General features: G+C 43.7%; 1 protein-coding gene across 10 annotated transcripts in view; it reads right to left on the bottom strand.

Moving 5' to 3' along the window:
* Positions 1-4,249: 4,249 nt before the first annotated feature.
* Positions 4,250-27,195, bottom strand: part of MITF (melanocyte inducing transcription factor) — a 134,922-nt gene continuing 111,976 nt past the window's right edge. For 5 of the 10 annotated variants that reach the window (XM_083425918.1, XM_083425920.1, XM_083425923.1 and 2 more), the window contains exons 3-10: positions 25,207-25,434; positions 20,780-20,866; positions 19,681-19,776; positions 16,791-16,908; positions 14,915-14,989; positions 12,819-12,894; positions 11,824-11,971; positions 4,250-9,102 (exon numbers count right to left, since the gene is read on the bottom strand). In XM_083425918.1, coding sequence (XP_083282044.1) covers positions 8,698-9,102; positions 11,824-11,971; positions 12,819-12,894; positions 14,915-14,989; positions 16,791-16,908; positions 19,681-19,776; positions 20,780-20,866; positions 25,207-25,434 — 1,233 coding nt within the window. In that variant the 3' untranslated portion in view covers positions 4,250-8,697. Of the gene's footprint in view, positions 9,103-11,823; positions 11,972-12,818; positions 12,895-14,914; positions 14,990-16,790; positions 16,909-19,680; positions 19,777-20,779; positions 20,867-25,206; positions 25,435-26,357; positions 26,514-27,195 lie in introns of those variants that run through there. The other 5 variants (XM_083425922.1, XM_083425921.1, XM_083425926.1 and 2 more) reach the window with 3 other exon arrangements.

Raw genomic sequence — 27,195 nt, 5'->3', positions numbered from 1 at the left:
CCTATTGTGAAAATTTGCATCCTTTCTCCAAGTAGGGAGCCAGTGTGTGGAATGCCAAACTACAACCTGAGAGGCCAGGGTTCAAATACCCACTTACTGGGGGACTTGGGCCAGTTGCTGCCTCTCAGCCTAACCTAACTCACAGGGTTCTTATGCGGATTAAATGAGAAACGGGGAGAACCACGGACCTCACCTTGAACTCCTTGGGGAAAATGTGGGACATGACTGCAACCAAGCAATCAATAAAGACATAAGTAGTATGCAGGTGGAGCTGTGGGTTAAACCACAGAGCCTAGGACTTGCCGATCAGAAGGTCAGCGGTTCGAATCCCCGCGACGGGGTGAGCACTCGTTTCTCGGTCCCTGCTCCTGCCAACCTAGCAGTTCGAAAGCATGTCAAAGTGCAAGTAGATAAATAGTTACTGCTCTGGCGGGAAGGTAAACGGCGTTTCTGTGTGCTGCTCCGGTTTGCCAGAAGCGGCTTAGTCATGCTGGCCACGTGACCCGGAACCTGTACGCTGGCTCCCTCGGCCAATAAAGCGAGATGAGCACCACAACCCCAGAGTCGGTCACGACTGGACCTAACGGTCAGGGGTCCCTTTACCCTTTACCACTCCTTCAGGTCTATTCCTGGCTCTGGCTCTCATTGGCTCTGGCTCCACCCACTATTAGTCTCCCTGCCTTGCTCCCTACCAGCCCCATGGCTCAGCAACGACCCTCAGCCTGAGGATTCCAGGAATTAAGACCCTCAGTTCTGGTTGCCCCAGATTGCTATCATTTGATTGTAGCAGCCATTTCTCAAGAACCATAGGCAGTAGAATTTACCCTTTTTTCAGTTTGTGGCTTTGGGCGTTCCACTGGGAGGAAAAGGCAGGAAAATGAAATGAGAAACCAGCTGGTTCAATCCGGCCTTCTCTGATACACTCATATATGATGACGTGGAGGGATTTGACACTCTGAATGAACTCAGTTGTTAGACGCTTGCTATACAGTATTGCTCCCCCCCCCCCCGGCTGTTACATATACAGCCGCCATTTATGTCACCAACCTACTGCTCATATGTACTCAATATACTGCTCATTGTTCTACTCAAATTACTCAGTTCGGGTTTGTGTGCCTATTTCACAGTTTATTTTTAATGTCCTCCAAGCAAGATGATGACATTTTAAATTGTGTATCAGTTTGAATAGAATTGTATCAGTAGTCAGTGTCAGATTGCACAGCCAACACTAGTTTCCAATAGTTGTTTAGTGGAACAAAATTATGAATAATTATGTTTCCCTATCTTATAAGGCACTCTGGAAAATGGCAGTTGGTTTGTGCCATGGCGCTTTTTCAAACCCATAAAAATGAGCAGTTTCTGAACCAAGATTTGGGTCTCCTGGATGTATTTCATACGGTTAAAAAGGTTGTACACATTTCTCGCTTTGCCCAACATTTTGCACCATGCATCTGTAATACTGGCCTGAGCCCACCAGATGGCACAAATGAACCTACATGAAACAAATAAAATGTGCATTAGCAGCAAGAAGACTTTCTTATTTTTAGGCAGACTTGATTTCAGTTTTCGAATCACATCTATGGAACTGCAATCCCCGTGCATTTCATTGGTATACACAATTATTTGAGGTAATTCTAGTGCACTCAAGTATTAGAAATCACTTTTGGATTCAATTGTTGGCATGAAGTTACATGAGGAACCCTCAACGAACTGGGTAACCTGGATCCTTGAACGATTTCCTTTTTTTGTTGTTTCTTGACCATGTCTCTGTGTCTAGAAGTTCTTTAGCCCAGGAGATGCAGGGACAGGGTAAAGGTAAAGGGTAAAGGGATCCCTGACCGTTAGGTCCAGTCGTGGACAACTCTGGGGTTGCAGCACTCATCTCGCTTTACTGGCCGAGGGAGCTGGTTTTTGTCCGCAGACAGCTTCTGGGTCATGTGGCCAGCATGACTAAGCCGCTTCTGGCAAACCAGAGCAGCACACAGAAACGCTGTTTACCTTCCCGCCAGAGCGGTACCTATTTATCTACTTGCACTTTGGTGTACTTTCGAACTGCTAGGTTGGCAGGAGCAGGGACCGAGCAACGGGAGCTCACCCCGTCACGGGGATTCAAACCTCCGACCTTCTGATCAGCAAACCCTTGGCTCTGTGGTTTAGACCACAGCGCCATCCACGTCCCGCAGGGACAGGGTGGCCTGATGCAAAAAGGAGACAAGTTGCACCTGCTGAAACCTGCACCTCTCTTCTACACAATTGTTACAAGAACAGCAGCCCTGCCATCTTACATCTGGACATGGTAGACCTCAGAAGTGGGAAAATTTGTGCAGCCTGAGGACCACATTCTCTTCTGGGCAGCCTTGTGAGAGCCACATCCAAGTGGCAGCCAGGGCCACAAGCAAAAGTTGACAAGAGCAATGGGTGCAAATTTTTACCTTTTTACAGTAGGCTAATACACACACAGAAGACAGGAGTGCCTGGTGTGCTCTGGTCCATGGGGTCACGAAGAGTCAGACACGACTAAACGACTAAACAACAACAACAACAACAACAACAACAACAACAACAACACACACAGCTATCCTCCATCCCCCAAATGCATGAGGTATTACCAGAGTTCAAGGACCCATTCTGGGCAGGCAAAACCATTTGGTGTTGCAAAGCAGAGCCAATGAGCAGAGGGTGGTCTGTAGCGAGAGGGGGTGGCCTGGGAATGATTTGGAAGCTGCTAAACACAGGGGCCATGAAGAGTCGGACACAACTAAACGATTAAACAACAACAAACACGGAGCAGTGAAAAAACCCTGCAGTTCAAGAGAATAAAATGTGGAAAGGCCTCGTCTCTTATCTCGATGCAAAACAAGCAGCACTTCAGGGAAGGGGAGAAGACTATCAAGCTGTCGCAATGTATTGAGGGTTAAACTGGGCATGTTTTAAGTCTTGGTGCTTTCTCCACTCAGCACCAAAGCAATCCAGCTTTCTACAACATGCAGTACAAGGCTTCATTTGTCTACTCAGAAGTAAGCCCATCTGAATTCAGTCTGGGTACTTGAAACAATGGGATAATTCATACCCCGCCCCCCCAACATTTTGGGAAGAAGAAGAAGAAGATGATGATGATGAAGAAGAAGAGGAGGAGTTTGGATTTGATACCCCGCCTTTCACTCCCCTTCAGGAGCCTCAAAGCAGCTAACATTCTCCTTTCCCTTCCTCCCTCACAACAAACACTCTGTTAGGTGAGTGGGGCTGAGAGACTTCCCACTACGCCACACTGGGAGGGCAATTTGGAGCAGCCCCCAACCTGCTGCCCCTGCCCCTTGTGTATACTAGTGTGGCATAGTGATTAAGAGCAGATTAAGATCTGGTGAACCAGGTTTGCGTCTCCGCTCCTCCACATGCAGCTCCTGGGTGACCTTGGGCTAGTCTTTCAGCCTCACTCACCTCACAGAGTGTTTGTTGTGGGGGAGGAAGGGAAAAGGAGATTGTTAGCCACTTTGAGACTCCTGAGGGTAGTGATAAAGCAGAATATCAAATCCAAACTCTTCTTCTTCTTCTTCCCCCCTCCCTGCCACCAACCGCTTCCTCACTCACCCCCCTCCCTCCTACCTTTTTCTAGTTGTTGCCCTCCTCCGCAGCACCCAGCCTGTGCCATGTCAGGAGAAAAGGTGCAGGCCGCACCAACCTTCTAGCAGGCCAGCTGCCTCCTGTCTTTTGGTCCCTTGCTCTGGCACGACCAGTGTGAAGGACCAAAATCAGGACACTCAGGATTGGGAACAGAAGCTGGGGCGGCTTCTGCCGATCCGTGATGTCCCGACTAAATCAGGATACTCGAAGGGTCTGGATAATTTGGGAGTGGGAGGGGTGCAAGCAGCTGCTTAGGCAGAAGGCTAGCACCCTCACACACCACAAAGTGTGAACTTTAAAAGCGTTACCAGCATATACTGCATTCAAATATTATAAATAAAAAGGATTGTGAGAGAAAGGTTCTGTACGGTGTGCTGAGTTGTCAGTTAAATGGATCCGAGGGAAGACCAAATGGATGCCGAAGAGACAGTGTCAAGAAGTCACAGGAAAGATGGTGCAAGAACAAAAGCTGGTCCCTTCTTCTTCAGCCCGATGCTTCCTTTGTCACACAAACTCACACAAAGCTGGAAACACACTCCATTGGTTCACACAATGCTAAGTATTTCATTTGCACCGTGCACAAATTATGTAGCCGTTGTGCGAAAAACCAAACACTTTAATCCATCTATTAGGAACAGTTCAAATTATTTAATTGGCTTACATTAATATTGATCCATAATTTACAGTGCGATGGACCATACACAACTTATTGCTGTGGCCGACAGCAGGTGAAAAGATCAGTAACAGCATGGTACTAAGCATCCAGAACAAGAGGCAGTCATTTATGTCACTTTTTCAAGATACAGAGGCCTTTGATACCATCAATTTCCATTTTTCACCAGTGCATTTTATGTCCAAAAAATAAAAATAAAAATGGTAAGTGCATTATTTTGTGCTTTGCTTTGTTTATTTTTCTCCATATATGCTTCCTAAAGGCTTTATAGGCATCAGAGTTAATATTGCTTTATCTATCTATCTATCTATCTATCTATCTAAAAGTAGTAAGGAACATGTTCATGGCACTAATATATCTTGCATGGTTTTGGCAACAGTTAAAATTGCTTGGTACTCTGTGTTACCTAGCTAGCCGTGTCATGACTCGCTCCCCGGTTTTGGCATCTGGGCTTGTGTAATCATTGTGGTTTGAAGAAATATCAGAACAGCCACACGCTCCATGATTTCCTACCACTTAGCAAGTGTCTCCAGCATCTCTTCCCCTGTAGAAGCACCACACTTTAAGGCCTAACAGTTCCGCAGCTCTTGGTTCAAAATAAAACAAATAAAACGGCTTCATTCAAGACCTTAATTCCAAGCTTGCAATTCTGGAAGTCCTACTCACTCCAAGAGATTTCAATGTCGGTGATATGAAAACTCCACCTTAAAAACAGAGGGGCTCCAAACATAATTTGAGGAGAGAAAAAACCAAAGTAACCAAGGAGAATGTTGACATGCAATGTTGAGAAAGCCCAAGGGATTTTGGAAACGCAAGATCCAGCTGAAAAGAGCCATAAATCTGATCCAAGAGAAACCTAAACTAGGAAGTTTGCATTTCCCAATGTGCCATGGCAAAGCACGCTTGCAATTCAGTCACAGAGTAGGGTTCAATTTTATCAGGACCCAAGTGGTACACTAAACCTTTATTTCTTGATCCAAAAACACTGCTGAGTTGAACCCTGGCAAAAAAGCTTTTCTCAACTGAACAGTTGCGCTATGTCTCATTTGTTATTACTACTATACTCAGGGCTTTGTATTTGCAATCACAAAATATGGTACCTAAACATGATACAAAGCATCCTTAAAAAAAAATCTTAGGCTGCTGTTGTTATCGTTGTTAAAAGCAAGTTTCTAGTCCTTGCTGTGCAGAGACAGGCTTGACAGTGTGGGAAAATAAATAATGCCTGAAGCCTGAGAAAGGATGTCCAGTGTTCTGAGGAGCAGGGATGGGGGTAGGTCTGAGCTTCAACATGCCCACTTGAAGTAGACACCTTGTTCCGATGACAAATGAAACATAATAGATTGTGCAAAACAAGCAAATATGTAAGCTTGCCTAATGTGCCTATTTTACATGGTTTGCATTGAAGTAAAAAAAGAAGCCAATATCTAGAAAAGCTAATATGTACAGGGTACACACAGCTGTAGTGCTCTACTTTTTACTTCTAAAGATACAGGCCACTTGCATTGTTAAGGATCAAGACTTCACTGAAGCAGACTGGGATAAAATTTGAACCCAGTTCTCCCGTATCGGGGGGGGGGGGGGAATAAGCTTCCTTTCCACACTGAAATTCTAACTAGCTTCCAGCTGCTAGTATGCCTCAGGGACTGGGAACCTGCAGTCCTCTAGGTGTTCTTAGATTCCAGCTCCATTAGCATGGCTAGAGGTCCAGTAAGATGGGAGCTGGAACATCTAGAAGACCACAAGTACGCCATCGCTTGTAGATGGCAACAGACCTTTCATGAGCTGTAACTTGCACCACATTGCTCATGATGGGCCAAACACCCGCTTGCCTCCACAGTCACTTACGGACTCATTGTTAAAACCGTGTTTATGGAAGACAATCTTACTCGGCTACGAGTGATCGCCAAAGAAAGAAAGAAGAAACAGGTTGGGATTCTTAACTCGCTGTGAAAGCTAACATTACAATCCCAATCATGCTTACCTGGGAGTAAGCCCCATTCAGTTGGATTTACCTCCAAGCAGGCATGGTTAGGATTGCGCTGTCAGCACTAAGGCCGTTCAAATTTTGACTTCTACGTTAACAGTCATCTGTGACCATTATCACTGACCAGATAACAGTCAAATTGAAGGGGGGGGGACCCCTACCACATGCAATTATTGAGTTGGAAGATATTTTGAGGTTAGGAGAAAATGCCTTCCTGTTCCTTCAAACCAGAGTTCCCACCTCTGATTATTTCTCCCTCCCTCCCTCCCTCCCTCTCTCTCTCTCTCTTGTCTACATTCGCCTTTCCCAATCTAGTGCACCCCAGGTGTTTTAGACTACAACTCCATGCTGCTTGATGCAAGTTGTAGTCCAAAACATCTGGAGGGAGCCAGCTTAGGGAAGACGGGTCTATATGGATTCTTGGCGTTGCAAAGATGAGGCCCAGGTCTTGCTCCCCCAAGTTAGTGGTGCACTTGCAAAGGAGCATGATTTGGCCTTGGTGGTTTCACAGATGTTTAACCAAACTACACAGCAGCTGTTTGCTTTTGAGACTCATCTACCTTAAACCCTGATTGTCGCCATACTTTTACCCTAGGGTTCTGAAGAACTATCAGCTGCCTATAGCTCGGGTTTCCAAAGCACAGATACAAAGCTGGAGCAGAAAAGAAGTCGAAGACTTCTGGAAATAGTGTCAGAATTCGCAGAGGGCTTGGGTGAAAGATTTGGGTGCTCTTGCTTCATGTCATGAGTGCTGTGCCCCACCCATCAGCCACCATCAGCAATCCCCTCCTCCCAAACCGTCTTAGGTCGCACACTTCAGTCAGTGCTAGTTCACGGAGACTACGGCTAAATTTAAGGCACTTCACTCTGAATGAGATATGCTTCCCTGCCATTTGCAAGTCAGCTGGGTGGCTGGCTAGGGCGGGAAGCCAATCACTTGCTCAACTGGTAAGACCACACAACCACTGTATAAAATATTTAGGCATGACAATCATACAAGTATCACTACTGTTATTGCATAGGACTACGCTGGAGAAGATAATGCACAGAACATGCTCTCACGACAACACTGTTGCATGGTTAAACTTGACAACGTTGGGATCAAGTAACAGTTAATACCTGCAGATATAGTAAAATCCTCTTTCAACCTGAAAAATCTAACAGCGCACTAAAGGATATAGCAACCGTGTTTCTCAAGCATATTTCTATTTGTCCTGTATCACTAAAAATAAATACGTTAAGTTTGGGGTTGTTTTTTTTCCTTTTTCCTTTTTTTTTTTAACGCAGAGCATCGTCTTGTTAACTAGACCTAAATCGGTACTATGATTTAAAGCTCTGTCGGTGTCAAAACATTTCTTCCAAGTGAGACTGTAATATATAAAATAGTCACAAAACCACTCTTGAAAAGACAGGAACCTGCACAAAAGCTTACTTTGAAGTGTGTACAAAGAATGCAGAACAACCCCCTTTGTGGGGTTTTAAAATGTTAAAAATAAAATCATTGCGATAACTAGAGGCATTTTCTTACAAATAAAATACAAATGTACTCAGAATGAAAAAAAAAGTGAAAAATTCATGCAAATCAGGTAACTGTACAATGCAATTAAAAAAAACCAAAATCCAATTGGTTATATCCAATTGACAGAAGGTACTAAGATTTTTTTGTTAAGAGCTTGAAATATTCACCAGTCTTGCATTGTTAAAATACCAGTATAGAGATTTCTTACCATGATTAAAAGTGATTTCTTAAAAAAACACACCCTGAACCATGATTTAGAAGGTTGTCCACTCACCGGAGACCAGAACAAAAATAACCACATGCCAATGTCATCAAATATCTCTCTGTGTCTCTTCCTACTTCATTCTAGCTTGTACTTTGTTCGAGATCACCGTGAGTTAGTTCTGTACAGGTGACCCGCTGACATACATATTATATTTAATGCCTTGGGAAAGATTAAATTGGATTAACAAGTACTGTATCTTTAAAAGGAGGCACTATTAAGTCAACACAAAAAAATAGTTTTACAAAGCTAGTCCTTTTTTTTTTTTTGGTTTCTTTACATTCTTCTACGTTTCATTTCCACGTCAATGGGTGTCATTTACAGTTATGCAGGAAGTTTCACCTTTTGTGGATCATGGACTTGGCGATCAGTCTAACTCTATTGCTTTCAAGTAGACATGAGCTCACTTTGAAGCTCTTGGCGAATCTGGTTCACAGATGCAGTACAATACTTTGGAAGCATTGGTAGTTTTAAAATAAAATATACAAGTCTCTCCAAACATTAAAAAAGTCACATACACTGGGCTATTTGAAGATTTATATTAAAAGATAGTTATTAAGAAAACAGAGCAAATTACTTAATCTACTGATCAAGAAACAAAGAAGTCCACGAAGAGCCATTCTAATTTGCATTCACTAGCAAGCATGGTCAGATTCCTCCATGCTCACGCTGCTCCTTCGGCTACTTGTTTTCGACGCCCCGGGGGACAATGAGGAAAGGAGCGGGTCGGTCACCCCGACAGGCGAGAGGGTATCGTCCATCAAGATGTCTTCCAGTTTGGAGCCCATTTTCGTAGGGACAGCATAAGTGCCGGCAGCTGACTCAGTCACATTGGCCAGGCTGTCGTTGAAAGTGATGGTGCCGTCGGTAAGGTCAAGAGTGGTTGTGCAAGACAGGTCGGGGTGGCGCTGCAGGACCTCTTGGCTGCAGTTGTCGACGGCGGGCTCCTGCTTGATGAGCCGGTTCACCATCTCGGGCGAGCAAAGGCCTGTGGACGGCACGATAGAGAGTCCGTGTGCTCGAGCCTGCATTTCAAGTTCCTGTGGTGGAGAACCATGCAGAACAATAAACGTGTTTGAAGAACAATTATGAATTAAGAAATGGCAACTCTGGAAATGGACACTTCCCTGCAAAACAGACCATTAAATCCATGTGTCAGGTTTCAGGGAATCTCTCCTATTCTGCGTCATCCCTGTGCTGGCTTATCTGTGCTTTCTTCCTCTGAGCTTTTTGTTCTACTACTCTCAAAGCACGCCAGGTCCTGAGAAGGGTGTGTCAGGAATGCTGTCTAAAGTCACTGAGTCTGTCAGCTATCTCTCCCTTGGTGTTTCTTCTTCTTGCTGCTCTCCCAATATTTCCCAGTGTCTCCCCTCTAAGCTATGACCTTCTGCAAACCACTGTTGTAATTCTATACCGTCCTCCTCTTCTTGGGAAAGTTCAGGAAGAGGGGGGTGTCCCCACCATGCCTCCTCAGTCCAATCCCCGACATCATGTTATGTTGAATGTATCTGCTTGTTTTAAAATACCTATTCTGTGTGTGTGTGTGAGTGGTGGGGAGGGCAACCAGGCTGGGAACCAGACTACCACACAAACACAAAACTGTCCCTAGATATTTGCACTGGTATTTGCAATTTTCGCTGTATAAGTTGCACTCTGCTGAAAAAGGAGAAGCTTGGCTTGATTTACTTTGTAAAGGTTTCCCTTGTTGCCAGTGGCTATTCGCCACTGTTGCTTACTGCTGCATTCTCTGAGCTCCGCCCTACAAAGTCATGGCACAAGTGGAATGACCACACAATGACCACACAATGACCTCCCTCTTCTCCTCCTGTGTGCCTGCCCCCCAAATCTACACTGGATGCGACCACAACCCTCTAGATCACAGCTTGAGGTAGGGAGGCTTGGAGAGAGAGGAAGTTGCTTTCACAGTGACTTGGTTGGATTCAACTTTCTGAATTACAGTTTGACACGATGGCCTCAAAGTGGAGCTAATATGCACACTATTCCTTTTTTTTTTATGTTCCTGATGCTTTTGTGATACAAATGGGGGAGAAGTTCTGTTCAGTCCACATTTAAATGCACATCTACCTAAGTCACACTTTGCAAAATGACGCACAAACCAAAACACAGTCATCCTTCGAAATCTGCCCTTCTCTGAATTTTGAAGTGCCATGTAATGTGTACAAATTGCATATAACTAGGGTAACATGTGCCTGGATACGCATATGTAGTGAAAACAACATACAAACATCCAGTTTATCAGAGAAGCTGTTTTGCCAAAATGTGTATATATTAGGCAGAGCTGTGTACAAAAATGTGTCTATTAGGAGAAGGAGGCACAAAAAGGCTGGTGAATTTTCATGAGGGTGTGTGTGGGTGTGGGTGCTTTACATGACCAACTGATGTGGGGGAAATGGAGAGAAACCAGAACTGACAGGTCCACCCATTCATATCCTACAGTACACTTGTTATGCTCTTCTGCATTGTAGCCCATTCTGATCTCTAGGTAGAAGGATGAGCCTAAGCATGTTTAATATATAAACAAAATGTAAATAAATAATCCGAGACCTCCTTTACCATTCAGGTATAGGGAAGTACACATTGCTTCCCACACTTGCGCTTCTGGAGCACTGCCTGGTGTCGCAGAGAATGAGGCCGTGACTTCTATCTCCTTGGTTACAGAACACAGTGCACGTGAGAGGAAGTGGGAATGAGGGAAACGCCCCTTCACTGAAGTTGATCTCTTCCCCTGAGCCACAGTTCTATCTAAACCCTTTTAGATCTCTTTATTTTGTGAAATCATCCAGCTGTTCGACAGTGGAATTTGCTGCCAAGGAGTGTGGTGGAGTCTCCTTCTTTGGAGGTCTTTAAGCAGAGGCTTGACAACCATATGTCAGGAGTGCTCTGATGGTGTTTCCTGCTTGGCAGGGGGTTGGACTCGATGGCCCTTGTGGTCTCTTCCAACTCTATGATTCTATGATTCTATAGCAGGGCAACTTTTTCCTGCAAGGATTCTGCTTTATGTGTTGGTGGTTTATTAAGATGTTCCGTATCTGTAATGTAGTGCCCTCCAGATGCTGTCGAACTCCAACCCCCATAGGTGCTGGCTCGCTGGAGCCCTGGGTGCCTGAGCACCCACAAAATTCCCCATGAAGGGGCTAGGCACCCACAAAGCCCATGGCCTCAGGCACCCACGGCCAAACTGGCGCTCTTGCCAACTCCCATCATTCCTGAGAGGAATCCTGACCACAGGCCATTCCTCATTCCTGAGAGGAATCCTGACCACAGGCCATGCTGGCTAGGGTAGTCCAATAAGGCGTGAGGAAATTTTAGGGCTGGTCCTGAATACTGTATCCATTTATAAAGCACATATTCTGCCTTCTGGAAACTATTTCCATGTTGCCTTGCTGACTGCACCTGGATGGTCATACCTTGTCTTAACCATGCAAGATGTGGATAAGCCTTTGTGGCTCAACCCCTGGCTTGTTCTGAAAGTGGTGACCATCGTTTCCAGTTTGGACGAAACAGGAAACTATGGTTAATTAAAACGTCTTCATTTCATTCTGCTGTGTCACAATGGGAGAGGAGAAAGAGATAGATGCACAAGCAAAAGGCTCATCCTACACTGCCTGAAATATGATCATTTGAATGCAGCTCTTACGATCTTATGATTGGTTTCAGGGCAGACTAATATTAAGGGGGCAATCTGGAAAACACACACACACATCTGAAGCTCCAATATATTTATGCATTAATCAGCAAACCTGTATTCTGAGCAAAAGGTGCCTGTTGGCATGTTCCAGTTTCTTTTGTCTGTTCTCTAGTTCTTTTGTACGTTGCTGTTCTCTTTGCAACTTGCGGATGTAGTCCACAGAGGCCTTTAAAATAGTTCCCTTATTCCAACGCATGTCCCTGCAAGATGGAATGTGAATAATCAAATCTGGAAAGAAGCAGCATTGAGGGGATGGGATGGGGACATTTGTAATACTGAAAATGCATTTACATTAATATGCTCCATTTTAGTGTAATCCATCTTTTTTAATATAAAAAGTGAGGATTTAATAGGTTTGCACTCAAACAACGTAAGACAAAGCCTACTTTTTGTTTTTGTTTTTGCTGGGAAGTGGGGCTAATCAATGGTTTCTCATAGGAAAGTCATCTTCTGTTCTTTTAGGTGGACCTACATTGCTTTTATGCTTGGTATGTAAAGCAGCAGCAGGTGATGGTATTCAACGAACTCAGAGTAGACCCACTGAAACTAATGAATCTCAGCTTTGGACTAAGTTAGGTCCATTAATTTCAATAGCTCTACTCTGAGCAAAACTTTGACTAAAGGTAAAGGTAAAGGTACCCCTGCCCATACAGGCCAGTCTTGAAAGACTCTAGGGTTGTGCGCTCATCTCACTCTAGAGGCCGGGAGCCAGCGCTGTCCGCAGACACTTCCGGGTCACGTGGCCAGCGTGACGAAGCTGCTCCAGTGAACCGGCACCAGAACCTTGACTACTATCCACTATTTTGTTGGGTGCCTGATGTTGCCTTTCCATGTAGTTTTGAGTAATCCAGGTTATGTTTATTAGTTAAACATGTTCGTAGAATATGTATGTGGAACTGGCAATGCAGTTGGATTAAATGCCCTATGTCACAACAGTATTCCAGAGCTTAAGGTGTTCATCTACGTAGCAGGAACATCCACTAATTTCTCAAAAGAATTACACCCCTCACATTTGATAACCCGTTCTAGGACATTGACAGTACTTACGGGTCGTTCGACTTGGGTATCAAAGTGCCAAGTTCTTTTATGCGATCGTTAATATTGAATCGTCGTCTTCGTTCAACTTTTAAGGAATCAACACAAATTAGTAATCAGAGACAGTCCAAAAGGTAACATAATTGTCAACAGTATCTTGCAAAATACAACTGCAGATATAAGAATTTTACATAAATAGAGATGGGACATAGAGATGCATTGATTAAAGAGCAAGAAGGAAGGGAGAAACCTCACTCTGCTCTTTTTTTAATTGCCACAAAAGTCTGAGGCCACATCTGTTTTCCAAGCACATCGTCCAACTCCCCCATTGGAAGTTAGTGGAAAGTTCTGCTGATTAATCTGAGCCACCGAGGAAGGGTATTGGAGGAAATCTTTCAGAACTTAGTAGCACATGCTTATTATCCTTTACTGGTTTTTAATCTATGACTAAAGATGAACAAGACTAATCTTGTTTTGCTTTAGCCGCATACCCAATGGTTTCCTAAACCACAGATCCTCTTTTCTGGTAAGATTACACATCCCCAAGAATTGTCTAAATTCAAACTTGGTCCTAACAAATTCTGTTTTCCCAGTAAGGAGGCTGGTGTCCATTCCATGAATGGAAGGGTTGTTTCCATTCCTAGAAATGACTGAGATCCAGCAGAGGCTCCCATATGAGGACAGGAGGATGCAGTTCATTGGTAATCCCTTCCCTCTATAGTGCCCCAAAGCTCCTCCTATACTGTTACTGAGAATTCCCAGAGAGGCACAGGATGCAGAGGGAGGGCAAAAAGCATATTTTATTCCATCTTCCTGCAGAAGCCTCCTATGAGTGGAAATAGGAGGAATTATTGAACCAAGCCCAGGTCTGTTATGCCATGTTTCTGCAAGAATCCTCACTTTTGATATGGTTTTTGAGCTGAGAACTGTGTTGGGACATTTGGGAAGTGTCAGGGAACTGCCATCAGTGCCGGAGGGAGAGAGCAAAATCCAGAGGGATTCCAGAGAGCGTCCCGAGATTGGGAGAGGCAGCCCATCTTCTGGGGAAGAGAATCAGCGTAGCACCAGTGGAGAAGGGGGGCAGATGGGGGAAGCGGCGAGGCGGTCCCATGACTCCTTGCCGGGGACCAGCGGGGAGAGTAGAGGTCCTCCGCTGCCTACGCCCTCCTTGCGCAGAAGGCTTTCGCACAGAGAGAGTAGGAGAAGACTAGGCGTCCAAGAGCTTCTTTGCTAGAAGAAGTTTAAGAAACGCCCACTGACGGATTCTGCCAGTGATTGAGACAGCCACGGCTGAGTGGCTGTCCGGACAGGAAAGGTTCACTCAGGCAATCCAACCAGGTGTTTGCACCGGCTTACGCACGAGCAACCCCTAGAACCACTACAGGAAGCATGAGCACCAGTGGTTTGCCAAGGTCTGATTTGCACACTGATCTGTGAGGTCAGTTTGCATCCAAATTCTTCAAGGATCTCTAGGTAGCATCTAAGACAGCCTTTCTCAACCTGTGGGTTCCCAGATGTTGTTGAACTACAACTCCCAACACCCTTAGCTAGCAAGACCAGAGCTCAGGGATGATGGGAGTTGTAGTCCAGCAACATCTGGGGACCCACAGGTTGAGAACAGCTGATTCTAAGGCTTCCGTGACTTGCATTTGAAGATCCTTCAGAATTACATCGTCTTCAGCAAGACACTTGGCTGACCAAAAATTGTGCAAAGTACAAGCCACTGGAATTTCAACTGCACAAGCATTGCAGAAATGGGTGAGTTTTGCTTCTAGATGGGGGCCTAATCTGCAAAGAGTTTTGGTTATTTTAAACTTACTCGATTTTCCCTGGAAAGGGAAAATCCAAATTAAAGGGTAGGGGAGAATAGAGGAAGGTATGTCATGTTGCTGCTGCAAAAAACACAACAACAACAACACAAAAAACCCTTGAATGGCTGATGATCACTGTTCTTACAGTATACACTCATCTGGAAGTACCCAGGAATTAAGAGGGCAAATTTAACCTATTTCAATACGGACTGTGTGGTAAAAGTAATTCCAGAACATTATGTGTGAATATTAAACCATCATTTTCACAAATTAAATAATGAGAAATGAGAAACTTACTCAAATTGTGATTGTCTTTCTTTTGTCTCTCTTTGGCCAGCGCTCTCGCCTCTGACTCTGTTGGAAATACACATGCTATGCATGTTAACGAAGTAATTAGAATTAGAGATATGTAAGAAAGGCAGCATTAAGCCAAGAAAACATTCACACATTTCACATGCACTTTTTGCATGCAGCATCAGCACAAGACTCTTGCAATGCTTCTTGTTTAATATCACAGCATATTATCACGCTGTACTATTTAGTAAGCCCCATCCTAAATATTGGTGCAGGCTGGAAGGTTAACAAGTTTGGAACATAAACTTTCAGGGCTAGGCACATGGCTACAAGTCGTTGGTGAATAAGTTTTCCAAGTGGACAAGGTATTGAAGTCATATTTTCCCTTTAGACAGCAGTGAAACCAGGTGATATTAAAACTCTTGTCCTTTTCCATGGAAGCCATTGCTTTCTGCGGTGAAATAAAGCCAACATCTCTTGCGCCTAAATATGAAAACCAAGCTAGAAAGGGCTACGTATGCAGGAGTTAACAAGTTTATGAAGGTCAGGCACACAAAATGTATAGTACATCTTTTGTGTAGGCCACTTTTAGTTTACGTTCCAAGTTAGGGCAATACAGGGCCCTTTATTATAAAAACAAAATAATGAACAAAAGCAGCATCTTCCTTGCTGATGCTGCATACAACACAATGGTGCATTATCTTTGCCTGCTGCGAGTCTTGTTATTTTTCCTTCGTTAAATAAAACAGGCAAAGGGTAGACATTATGGAAGCGCTGCTCTGCACTCATGACTTGTCCCATCCATTCATAGATGCAACTGCAGCTCGGTGCAATGTGACTAGTACAATGAACTTTCTGAGAGAACTTGACATTTCACGTTTCAACACAGGATCATTTATTTTCAGAGTACACTATGTGAACTGCTTCGGGATATGGTCTAACCTTGAGCAACTTAAAAGATTATTTAAAAAGGCAAGCGTCTAACCGCCCATTTGCCATGGGTCTGACCAGCACCGTTTTCACAGATTCAATGATCTACAATCATCGAGTCTTTCCACCGCTATGTAGTATGAATGGCAGAAGTAAGAATGGCAACCATTAAGGCCAGCCATAGTGAGCCCAACAACAAAATAAGTTTTATTGTCAAAGTTTCTCCTTATTCCCTTAATTCCTGCCTGCCCCCCAATGTATGCTTGATCCGAAATATTAACGAGCAGATTTCCTTCTCCTTGACCGTGCTCGCTGCATCCCCACTGCAATTACACTTTTGTGGCGGATTGGTAGATGGCTCCCCTAAGTGTCCACTGTCTGTTACACAGCATCCTGAGATGCTTTGTACTTCGATACCCTAAAATAAAATGACATGCGTGCAACGCTGGTCTTTTCTCCTTTGAAATATACATTAAGCAGCAGCCCAATTCTTTTCCATCGCAACCAATGTTCTTCTTAAAAGCTGGAATCCGCAGCTTATAGACATCTGCATCCTTGCGGTGCTTCATACGTTTATGGATTAAAAATGTGCCCGATGTGTATACTCGAAGCACCGACTGACTTGAAGCACTTTTAACACTTGGGAAAAGGATGCTGAGCTGTCTGGTCCAGCAGGGTTTTGATTTGGAAAGGGCTGGAGCTCAGTGGAAAGTGCAGGCGGCTCAATAAATGGGATCTGCAGGTGAGGCTAGAAAACACGGAAACTTTGGAAAGCTGTTGCCATTCAGAGTAGGCCATGCTGAGCAAGGTAAACCACTGGCCTGATTCAGCATCGAATGTTCCTGGTATAAATGTATTACCGGTAATTTATAAGTTCAGCAGAATTCTTAAGTTCCAAGGAGCACTTTATCAGAAAATGCACATTTTGAAACATACTGTTCTAAGTTACCTGTGAGTTCCCTTTTTATATTAGGAAGGTTGGCAGGACAAGAGTTGCTGATGTTGAGTCCGGGGGGAGGCATGCCTTGATTGCCATAGAGGTCCAAAAGATTGCCAGAGACAGGTAACTGGGGGAGACAACAGAGGGTATGGATTATTTCCAGTGTCCCATACGAGACCCTTGGATGCAGAAAGCTGTAGCAAAATGACGGCTAACACTTTTTGCACTGTTGGCCACTTGCTAATGCAATTCTGCACAGGACACATACCAGGGCCAGCCCTCCCATGAGGCAAGGCGAGGCAACTGGCTCAGGTGGCAGGGTCCATAGGGGCAGCAGATCCCCATGCAGATCTTCATTCCCCTCCTTGTTTCTGATGTAGAACTTCAATAGCCTATTCTTCCCTAGTGGGTGCCACTTTGTGATTTGCCTCAGGCGACAAAACATTTTGGGCCAGCCCTGATCCATACTACGTATGGATAAGGAGATACCGGGTGCATGCTCAGAAACAGCAGCTGGTTCAGAACACAGTTTAAGAGTGGGCTGCTCAGAGTCCAAACTTCACTGGCTACCCTTGGGTTTCTGGGCACAATTCAATGTGCTGTGTTTGTTCTATAAAGGTCTAAATGGTTCTATGTGGCTTGAGGCACAGGGGTCACATTCAATGAAAAGAAAAACACCCACACCACCCACAGCCACCTCTCAAGAATAAGGCAAGCTCGAGCATGCACCCACCAAAATTGTAAAGGTGGGTGCCCAAAGAAAGGGACAGGGGGAATAGAAGCAAATTTTGGAGGAGAATAAATTTTCTGGGAAATTGGAAGGCAGGTTCCAGCAAACCACTAGTTAAACTCATCCACAGTTTAGGTTACCGGCATAACACTAAACCATGGTTAATCAAAAACAGAAGTGAAAGTTTCCAATCTCCACTCACCCAATAATGCCATCTTGAATAAAATATAGGAGGAGGCAGGCAAGCCCCACCCTGAAAAATCGATCACATGATGTGGTACACGCACACCACTTCAATGGCGATGCCCATCAACTTTGGCGGGTGGCTGCCTCAAATATTTTATTGGGGAGGACAAAGCCCACTCGGTCCCTATGAGTTGGCTCCTATGCAGCCCCCCCCATACACACACTTTGTCTGGTTCCAATCATGAAAAAACATGGTTTATTGTGATGTCTCCATGCAGCCACTTGTGACCTTAAATGAGATTTATGACAGAGATGAAGGGCCGTGCAGAAGTATATAATGCTCGCATTTCATGCTCCTAGTGTAAATGGCACTTTAATGATCTCTGTAGATGCTTGAGTAGCAATTGAGCACAGCTTGCAATGTAACAAACAGGGGCTAAACCTTTGCTGCAAAACAACAGAATCTTTGTTCTTTCTCTCTGAGTGTAGAACTATTTATAGGCTGCAGGCAAGCTACTTCCTCTGCAGGGATTTTGCATACCTCCTGTTTAGGAATCCAGACATCTTACCACTGATAATGTTAAGACCGAGAATGCAAACAGCTCTCAGGGAAAAGTGCTGCACTTCCGAAGGAAGGTTAACTTATCCTGGATATTACAACTTGTTTCAGGCAAAACACTGCATGAATTGTGGCTGTGTGTTTCTAGAGGATGAAACATACTAAGACTTGGCGTTACTCTTGAATCCAGTACCTTCTACTTATTGCACACAGGGCCAGTATTCCTAGTTAATAGCTCATCAAGGCCTGTCCTAGAATTTGTTGTTTCACCTACCATTTTGTGGGTAGGAAAACAGAAGGAAAACATAAAACTGCTTAACTACAACTACTTCTCTCATTTGCATGTTGATAACGGTGAAACGGTTGGGAAATGCATAATCCAATTCTTTTCTTCACCCAAATCCAGAGGCAGTGCCTTGTCAAAATCCTTTTCAAAAATAACAATATTTCCAAAAGAGCACCTTTCCAAAATAACAGGGAAAGGGGAAGCCACAGATTTCAATGATGTGTCTAGAAACTCGTTCTAGACACTGGCCCTATGATCAGAGAGTCAAGAGAGTCACTAGAATTCTATCAAATAAATAAATATTGTTATGCGAATGGGGAGGAGCAGGCTCACCACAATCTCTAGGGTCAGAGCCGAAATTTGAGCAAACTCATAAATTCATGAAGCAAGCAAAGGCTGGCTAATTAAAACTAAGCCAAGTGCTGTTGCATTCCGTTTAGGATCAGAAAGCCCAGGCATCTTCACATAGCTAGCCAGGGATAAGCCAATTCATTAACATGACAAAAGGGGTTGGTGGCCTTTTATGAGAAATCCACTGGTCTGGGCAGACAGAGGTTGCCAAGGTGTTGGGGGGGGGTGCTGTTTGAGGTGACAGGAAAAGAGTGTTTTTAGCAAGGTGTGCTAGGAAGAAGGAGGAGTGGGAGGACAAAGCGAGAACCATCTTAGCAGACTGGGTGAAGGGAGGCTGCAAAAGATGCCTTGGGCTGCAGGGTGCACAGCTGTGGAGAACAAGCCCCTCTTGAGATGGCCATCCAAACTCAGGTGTAAACATACAAATAAATTCTATTTCTTAAAGCTACAACAGTCTCCACTGTGTCTTGAGTCTCAAAGAAACAGAGGCCCTGGGTCAATGCCTGGAACCCCCTGGAATCTTGCTACTGATCAGTGGAGGCATAGGGGCTCCCAACTTTTGCAACAATATGGTTGCTTGCAATAAACATGCATTGTTCTTTATTTTAGATTAGATTGAATCACTGATTACTATTTTGGCTGGGGAAGGCAGCTAGTTAAAACATGCCACATTTAAACAAACAAATAAACTCAACTTACAGGCACTCTGAAATAGAGGTGCTGAATAATACAACAGCAAAACAAACGCACACACCCCCACCAAAACACAGAATATAAACACAAGTACCGTATTTGCTATTTGTAGGGCAGGATCCATTAAACCAAAGATTTCTTCATTATAACTTGACTCCAAACTGATAATGTCGTCAATTACATCATCCATCTATAATGGAAAGGTGAGACATGTAAGAAATAGGAACTATGTTCAAGAGGAGGCGTACCAATCTACCAATGTGAAGAGAGAAACATTAACCAGCAAGATGCTCAGAACTTGAGCTACTCACAATTTAGTGGCTAGAGCATTCATTGCATAACTAGTGGCAGTGTAGGGGTGGGTAGGGAGGAAGAACTACAAGGAAGGGAAAACTGTACCCTCAAGTTCAGAGTCAAAACCACATGCACAGTTTTCTCCTTGTCTTTTTAAAACAGAGTAGCAGAAGGAATAAGCCCCTGAAAGGTATATTAGTGAAATACTACAGGCATTCCTGGATGTGACACTAAATACTGAAGTAAAAGAGGGGATATTTCAGTCATTAAGACAGTAACACTAACACAACCCAAGAGTGACACTGGTGGTTTGTTTGGCAGGAAGCCTTAGCCAATTTGCAGCCAGTTCTGCGATACGTATGGTCTGTGATTTATGCTTGATTGCAACAGTCACATTTCACACTTTTAGGTGTACATTAAAAAAAAGTGAGTCTGGAATGGACACTGTTGTTTCTGACTGCAAGGAGGCTTTGTATCTCCCCTTAGCAAAATGGGAATCCCACCCTTTTTCCTGCTCTTTTGTCAACTAGTAAAGGTAAAGGACCTCTGGATGGTTAAGTCCAGTCAAAGGAGACTAAGGGGTGCGGCGCTCATCTCACTTCAGGCTGAGGGAGCCAGCGTTTGTCCACAGACAGCTTTCCAGGTCATGCAGCCAGGATGGAACACCATGACGAGTGCCAGGGCTCACGGAAACACTGTTTACCTTCCTGCCACAGCGGTATCTATTTATCTACTTGCACTGGCATGCTTTCGAACTGCTGGTTGGCAGAAGTTGGGACAGAACAATGGGAGCTCACCACCGCAGAGCAGATTCGAACTGCCAACCTTCTGATCAGCAAACCCAAGAGGCTCAGTGGTTTAGGCCACAGCGCCACCCGCATCCCTTTGTCAACTAGTACCTGCATGCAAGATGCTCGAGAATGTGTGTTGAGAGTCTGGCATTCATTCTCCACCCTGTTGCTTTGCTCTTCAAATTTATAAAAGCCCTGTAAACACGAAAAATGAGAAATATAAGGAGAAGAGGCTAGACATGTGCGGAGGTTTACAGTTAAGGGGGTCGATCTTCCTTAGAATGGTTGGTGTCGTGAACATACCAAATACCAGAATAATAACTAGAGAACTTTGAACCACAGTTTAAAATAACTAGGTATGCCAGGCCCATCCAGGCTCACCGTGAATGCGAATTCTGCAATTGACTTGACATATAGAAGCTATTCCCATTCTCTGTACCAATTATGTGCTGAATGCATTGCAGCTATGTGGAAATGGACTAATATGCACAGCCCTAAATGTGACATGAAGGCTGGCAACATCAACCCCGCCATATGGGAATCCCTTGCAGACAACCATAGTGCCTGGAGACAGACAGTCAGGTTGTGCATCCACAGCAGTGACCAGAGGACGAATGACTGCTGGGAGGAGTGCAGTGGGAAGAAACTCCATGGTGCATCTGTCGTAGCACAACTGGATGCCTTTATACGTCCCAGCTGCAACAAAACATGTCTCTCTTGTATCAGTCTCTACAGCCACAGCAGGCGCTGTGACCTTCCAACAGTTAGACTTCACCTACAAAGGTACACTCCTCCATTGCCTCCAGAGACGGAAGGATGTCAACAATGTGACCCAATGGAAGTTTTGTCGTTTAAGACCGTTCATCTAAATTCCAAACTAGATGCTCATTTAGAGCCAGTGTGGTGTAGTGGTTAAGAGCGGTGGACTCCTAATCTGGGGAACCGGGTTCGCGTCCTTGCTCCTCCACATACAGCTGCTGGGTGACCTTGGGCCTGTCACACTTCTTTGAAGTCTCTCAGCCCCACTCACCTCACAGAGTGTTTGTTGTGGGGGAGGAAGGGAAAGGAGAATGTTAGCCGCTTTGAGACCCCTTAAAGGGAGTGAAAGGAGGGATATCAAATCCAAACTCCTCTTCTTCTCTTCTTCATTTTGACTGCAGCATCTGCTAAGTTTCTCCTTCATGCACCCACCGATTCCTTTCATTGTTACCAAGGAATCCTAAGAGCAAATATCCTTCCCCCCCTCCCAATATAATCAAATCCCACAACATCTACCTTTTTTGGGTTCAGTTCCACAAAATAACTCAGGTATAGGCTAATATGCACAAGTGCAGAGACAGGTAATAGGAAGTACTTATTCATGTAGCTTATAGTTAAGCTATGGAACTTGTTCCCATAGGAGACAGCAACAGCCACCAGCCATGTTGGCTTTACAGTGCTGTTCTTGACTTTTCAAGCCTTATTTAGCTTCATACCAAGTTATTCAAAGGGCTGCCACGGACTGAAGATCAACTAGGGAGACAGAAAGGCTGACAGGCCGAAGGAATCTGGCCTTTTCCATGGTGGCCCCACCACTGTGAAACTCACTGCCCTAAGAAAGAAGATTAGCTCCTTCCATGCTATCATTTAAAAGGTAAAGGTAAATGACCCCTGACAGCTAAGTCCAGTCGCAGACAACTCGGGGGTTGCGGCGCTCATCTCGCTTTACTGGCTGAGGGAGCCGGCGTAGAGCTTCTGGGTCATGCGGCCAGCATGACTAAGCCGCTTCTGGCGAACCAGAGAAGCGCACGGAAATGCTGTTTACCTTCCCACCGGAGTGGTACCTATTTATCTCCTTGCAATTTGACGTGCTTTTGAACTGCTAGGTTGGCAGGAGCTGGGACCGAGCAACGGGAGCTCACCCCGTCACGGGGATTCGAACCGCCGACCTTTTGATCAGCAAGCCTAAGGCTCAGTGGTTTAGACCACAGTGCCACCCGCGTCCCTATGCTTGGGTGGGCTCTAAAAAATTTTTTTGTTCACATAGAGGCTTCTGTTTCGGTGCGGCAGTGGGTGGGTGATGGAACTGGATTACAGAAAGTGAAATGTGTTTTGCTGCTTCTGTTATTAACGGTGTGTCATTTGAGACGTTATAAGGTTTTTAAAATGTTTGTATATTAAAATATTTGGATCAGAGGCATATAGATCCATTCAATGAAAACGATAATACAGGGAAGCAATGTTAAATATGCAAGCAGTCATTAGTACAGAAGGTTGGCAACAATAGGGTATTTAAAACAGATTTTAATAGTTAAAACCAATGGGTGTGTAAATAGTGGAATGGTTGGACATACGAAGCAGCAAGTTAAGGAATATATGGCAGTCCACATAGACAGTGGAGCATTAGTGGGTAAATATCATGAAATTACAATGCTGAGTCACCTAATGAAACTAACAACCAGACAATTTGGCAAAGGCAGAAAAATGTATATCATTTATTTAAAACATTTATATGTTTTTCATCAAGATAGATTCCAGAGTGGTTTGCAAGCATCAAAACTATAATAACCATATGCAAAATACTTTGGCATATCATAATTAACTTACAGAATTTGCCATTATAAGATGCAGAAATTACCATTGGCTTAGTTTGCTCCAATAGGGGATTAGAGAAATTCAAAGAAGATAGGTTTATTAGAGGGTAGGGATGAATGGATTGTCAGTTTTAGCTACACTGTCCCTCGTTTTTCTTAACTTTGTTCATCCCATTTCTTCACGTTGGTGCTTTTTTAAAACAGCCCACATAATAACTTGTATGCAATTTCATGTGCACTTCTCTTAATATACTTTTTTTAAAAAAAAAAAACCCCACACATTTATTTATCATATAGAAATAAATATCATTTATTTATCTAATGCTAGTCCTACTCAGAGCAGACCCACTGCAATTAATGAGCATGACTAATTTATCTCCGTAGGGTCTACTCTGAGTAAAAAATAGTTGTAATATTTATTATTACAAAAGCAGATTCCTTGCATGCTTTGCATTCCTATAGCTTGCATTCCAAAAATCACAAACTAAAATAATTTGTACACATTGCGGTATAGATTTTGGCATATTTTGGAAGCAGTTCCCCATGATGTAATGAATTTTGTATGCATTTTTGTGTACCCTTGCCCCTAGCATAAGAGTTTTTGAAAATAGTTTTTAAAAACTGAATGTTGTACAGTATTATAGAAGCTAATTTCAAAGGATAGCGATGTTTCAGTTTATGTATTTGTTCGGGAAGTTCGCTTAAAAAGGCAAACCAAATGAATTGGCCCCTCCGTCCCTATCAACAAACAGCTAAAAGGAATCTCTGTGTTTGGAGGAAGCATGCCACTGATTGCTAGTTCATGGGAGATGAGCAACAGAAAATCTGGTTAGTCACTGTATGAAATAGGATGTCATTCTCTACAGACCCACAGTCACATATAACAAGTCTTTTCTTATGTTCCAAGTATGTGCCCTGGCAGGCAATTCAAAAATGTCACTGTGTGGTGGAATCATGCCATCTGAATCCACCCTGAGTCACAATAACATTTATCCCAGAAAGTTTTGAAAGAAACAAGAAGGACATTGTATGCTAAAAGGTCAGTTGCATCCTTCCACACAGTGTATGCTAACACAACACAAAGAAAATCTAAATCATTTCGCTAAGGGTTGGCACAGTTTTTTTTTGGTTGTTGTTAAGCGATGTGTTATTTTTACACCAAACGCATTCACATTAATACCGTGACTTGTTTTGCCTTCTTAAAAAATGAGTTACATAATTAGCTGTTAACAAGAGTAAATTAAAGAGCAGCATTCACGCATCGTAAGGAATACACAGAGGCCTCCTGCTTAACTCTTCCCCTTGTGTGAGCGGGAGCAACAAACAATGATCACTTGCTTAGTGTTTGTTCCAGGTGTACAAACCATGGTTGGTTTGAGTGAAACAAGTCATGGTTCCTGGTTTCAATGTAACGGTAAGTGGAAGGAGTGAAGTGGGAGCATTTTGGTAGAATATTCCGTTCCAGGCATGATTGTTGTGCCATGATTGTTGTATGTCACATGCCTGTTTACATTCCCACACAGCACAGCTTGCTGGGAACTTCTGTTTGTGTATAGCTTTTGCTTATGCTGTTTGCTTGGACACAAAGGGGAGAAGACATGTTTTTCCTTTCGTCCTGATGATGAATAAACTGCCTGTAAATACGCTTTACACAGCCTCTATTTGCCACTTCCGTTGCATGTTATTCACTCTGCTGATTAGAGCGTGCTCAAGCTTCTGGAGGCTTCTGAAGCTGTGAGTCGCTGTTTGATGCTGAGCCACGGACCGGAGATTGCCTGGCTGCCGGCTGGTGGGCTGGAGCCAGCTGGGGGCAAGCGAATTGCCCCCGTTCCCTTGGACGCATCCCAAAACATTTGTAATAAGTCAGGATGCATGGTGTGTGAACCACTGCTATGACATAAATATCTGCAGGTTTAGATGGAGGAGGGATAACACAAATAGACAATGTAAGATCTTCCTTACCTCCTTTTCACAGTTGGAGTTGAGCGTAAGCATGGCCATTGGGCTGTTTGGTGCGCTGCTTCCAGTGCCAGGCGGTATAATATGATCCCCTGGCTGATTTGGGCACGGTAAGCTTAGCGCCTGGTTGGTGTGCTTGTTTCCTAATGTAGTAGAGAGGTACTGCTTGACTTGCTGCCGTTGAGCTTGTTGGATGTGGTACTTGGTAGGGTTTTCCAGGTGAGTCTGCACCTGCAAAGGCATAATAAGAAGGTGGTGGCACCTAGTTAGTGTTCATCATTTCAACATCAGTTTCTGTACGTTCATCTAGCATGGGTTTATCTAGCGCTGAAAAATTTTAGGTTGCGCCTGGAAATACAGATCATTTGCAAGTTCAGATGTTAAAAAGAAATGCACGTAAACGAAGGCAAACACATAGCTTATAATAAAAATCAAAGGCAGGTTTCGCAAAAGATGACAGGCGGAATCCTACGAAGTAAGAAATTCAAAATGTCAGCAACGTATTGAACTTAGGTAACGGGAAAATAAAGATGAGGTCAACTAGAAAGTTCAACTTTCCTCCCTCAAATTGCTGGAAAGTAGACAAAATCTGTATGAAGCAGCAACACACTTAAAACATTAATAGAACATTGTGTTGACAAGGAATACGAGAAATATTTGACTTATCCACAATTATTTATCTTGGTCCTTATAGTAGAAAAATGAACTTAACAAACATTAAAGCTCATATAGTAACCGCACCATGTATACGCAGAGACTTAGGCTCAATCACTTTTAAATGGGCTTTATTTGATTCAACTGTTTATGTTGGCTTTCAGCTGAATAATGAAGCAAAACACAAAGAAAATGCTCATTCCATTAAATCAACTATATCGGCACAAATAGGAAAAGGCATATTACGGTATGTCTCCCTTACTATTCTTACGGTAAAAGTTGTATCGAATGAAGTCACACTCCGAGTAGACACACTGAAATCAACAAACCTAGGTGCCCATTAATTTCAAGAGGTCTGAATCTTATTTAGTTGGCTAAGTTTACAAACATTATAATGCAGGAGGGTCTGCATGTACCCATAGCCCCAAAGAAGTAACTGGGTTTAGGCATATGCAACTGTGCAGAGATTTTTTAAAAAAGAAATAAATAAGGTAACTCACCTGGTAATGATTATACTCAAGCATTTCCAGCATGACATTTATATACTCCTAGAAAACTAGACAACCAGTTTGGCAGATTTCCTTTAATTTTCTCCTACTCCAGTTCAAAGGCTCATCCACGGACGCACTCTAAACAAAGTTATCCCCAAAATGGCACAAGCAACTAGGGTATAACAGCTCAGGCTTATAATAACCTAAACTAATTAGTTATGCATGTAGAGAAACTGTTCACACAGGGGGCTTTTTTGGAGGCTGTGCAAGTCTGGCCTGACATTTTTGGGATTCATGATTTTTTTTCATGGCTTTTGACGTCATGCTTTTTCATAAACATGAAAGGGCCTTTTAAAGTGATGGGTTATCAAAGTCAGATTGATAGTTTGCTTAAGGCCAATTTGCCATTCAGCTTTCGTTCCAGTCATACTAGCAGACAATGGGATTTTTCTTTGGCAGTACCATTACTTGTTGTGTGTCTGCCGCTAAAGACGACACTGGAGGAAAACCACTAGGCGAGTTTGTCCACTATGCACGCTACGGCTAGGGAACGCTGCAACCTTCTGTCAGACTTGCTAGCCGTCTCTGAGTTTCCACAATGGTTTGTTGGGCTCACTGCATTCTTACTCCAGACAGAATGCGGCTACAGTAGGATCACAACTCGCGCACATTAAACTTGCCTGATCCGTTCAGAACACCACTGGAAACCGTGGAGAGCTGGGACAAAAGCCCACCTTATTCTGTGTTAGCAGAATTCCACTCTTTAAAAAGATACTTGCCATACATGGTAGCATACCCAAAAGGTGCTGATAGTACTCTACTAAAAATGTGGTTTCGCTTTGTTTGC

This window comes from Podarcis tiliguerta (assembly GCF_965153285.1).
Source record: "Podarcis tiliguerta genome assembly, chromosome: 2".
NCBI lineage: Eukaryota > Metazoa > Chordata > Lepidosauria > Squamata > Lacertidae > Podarcis > Podarcis tiliguerta.
Note: the sequence above shows the minus strand (reverse complement) of the source record. Positions and strands in the feature narration are given on the sequence as shown.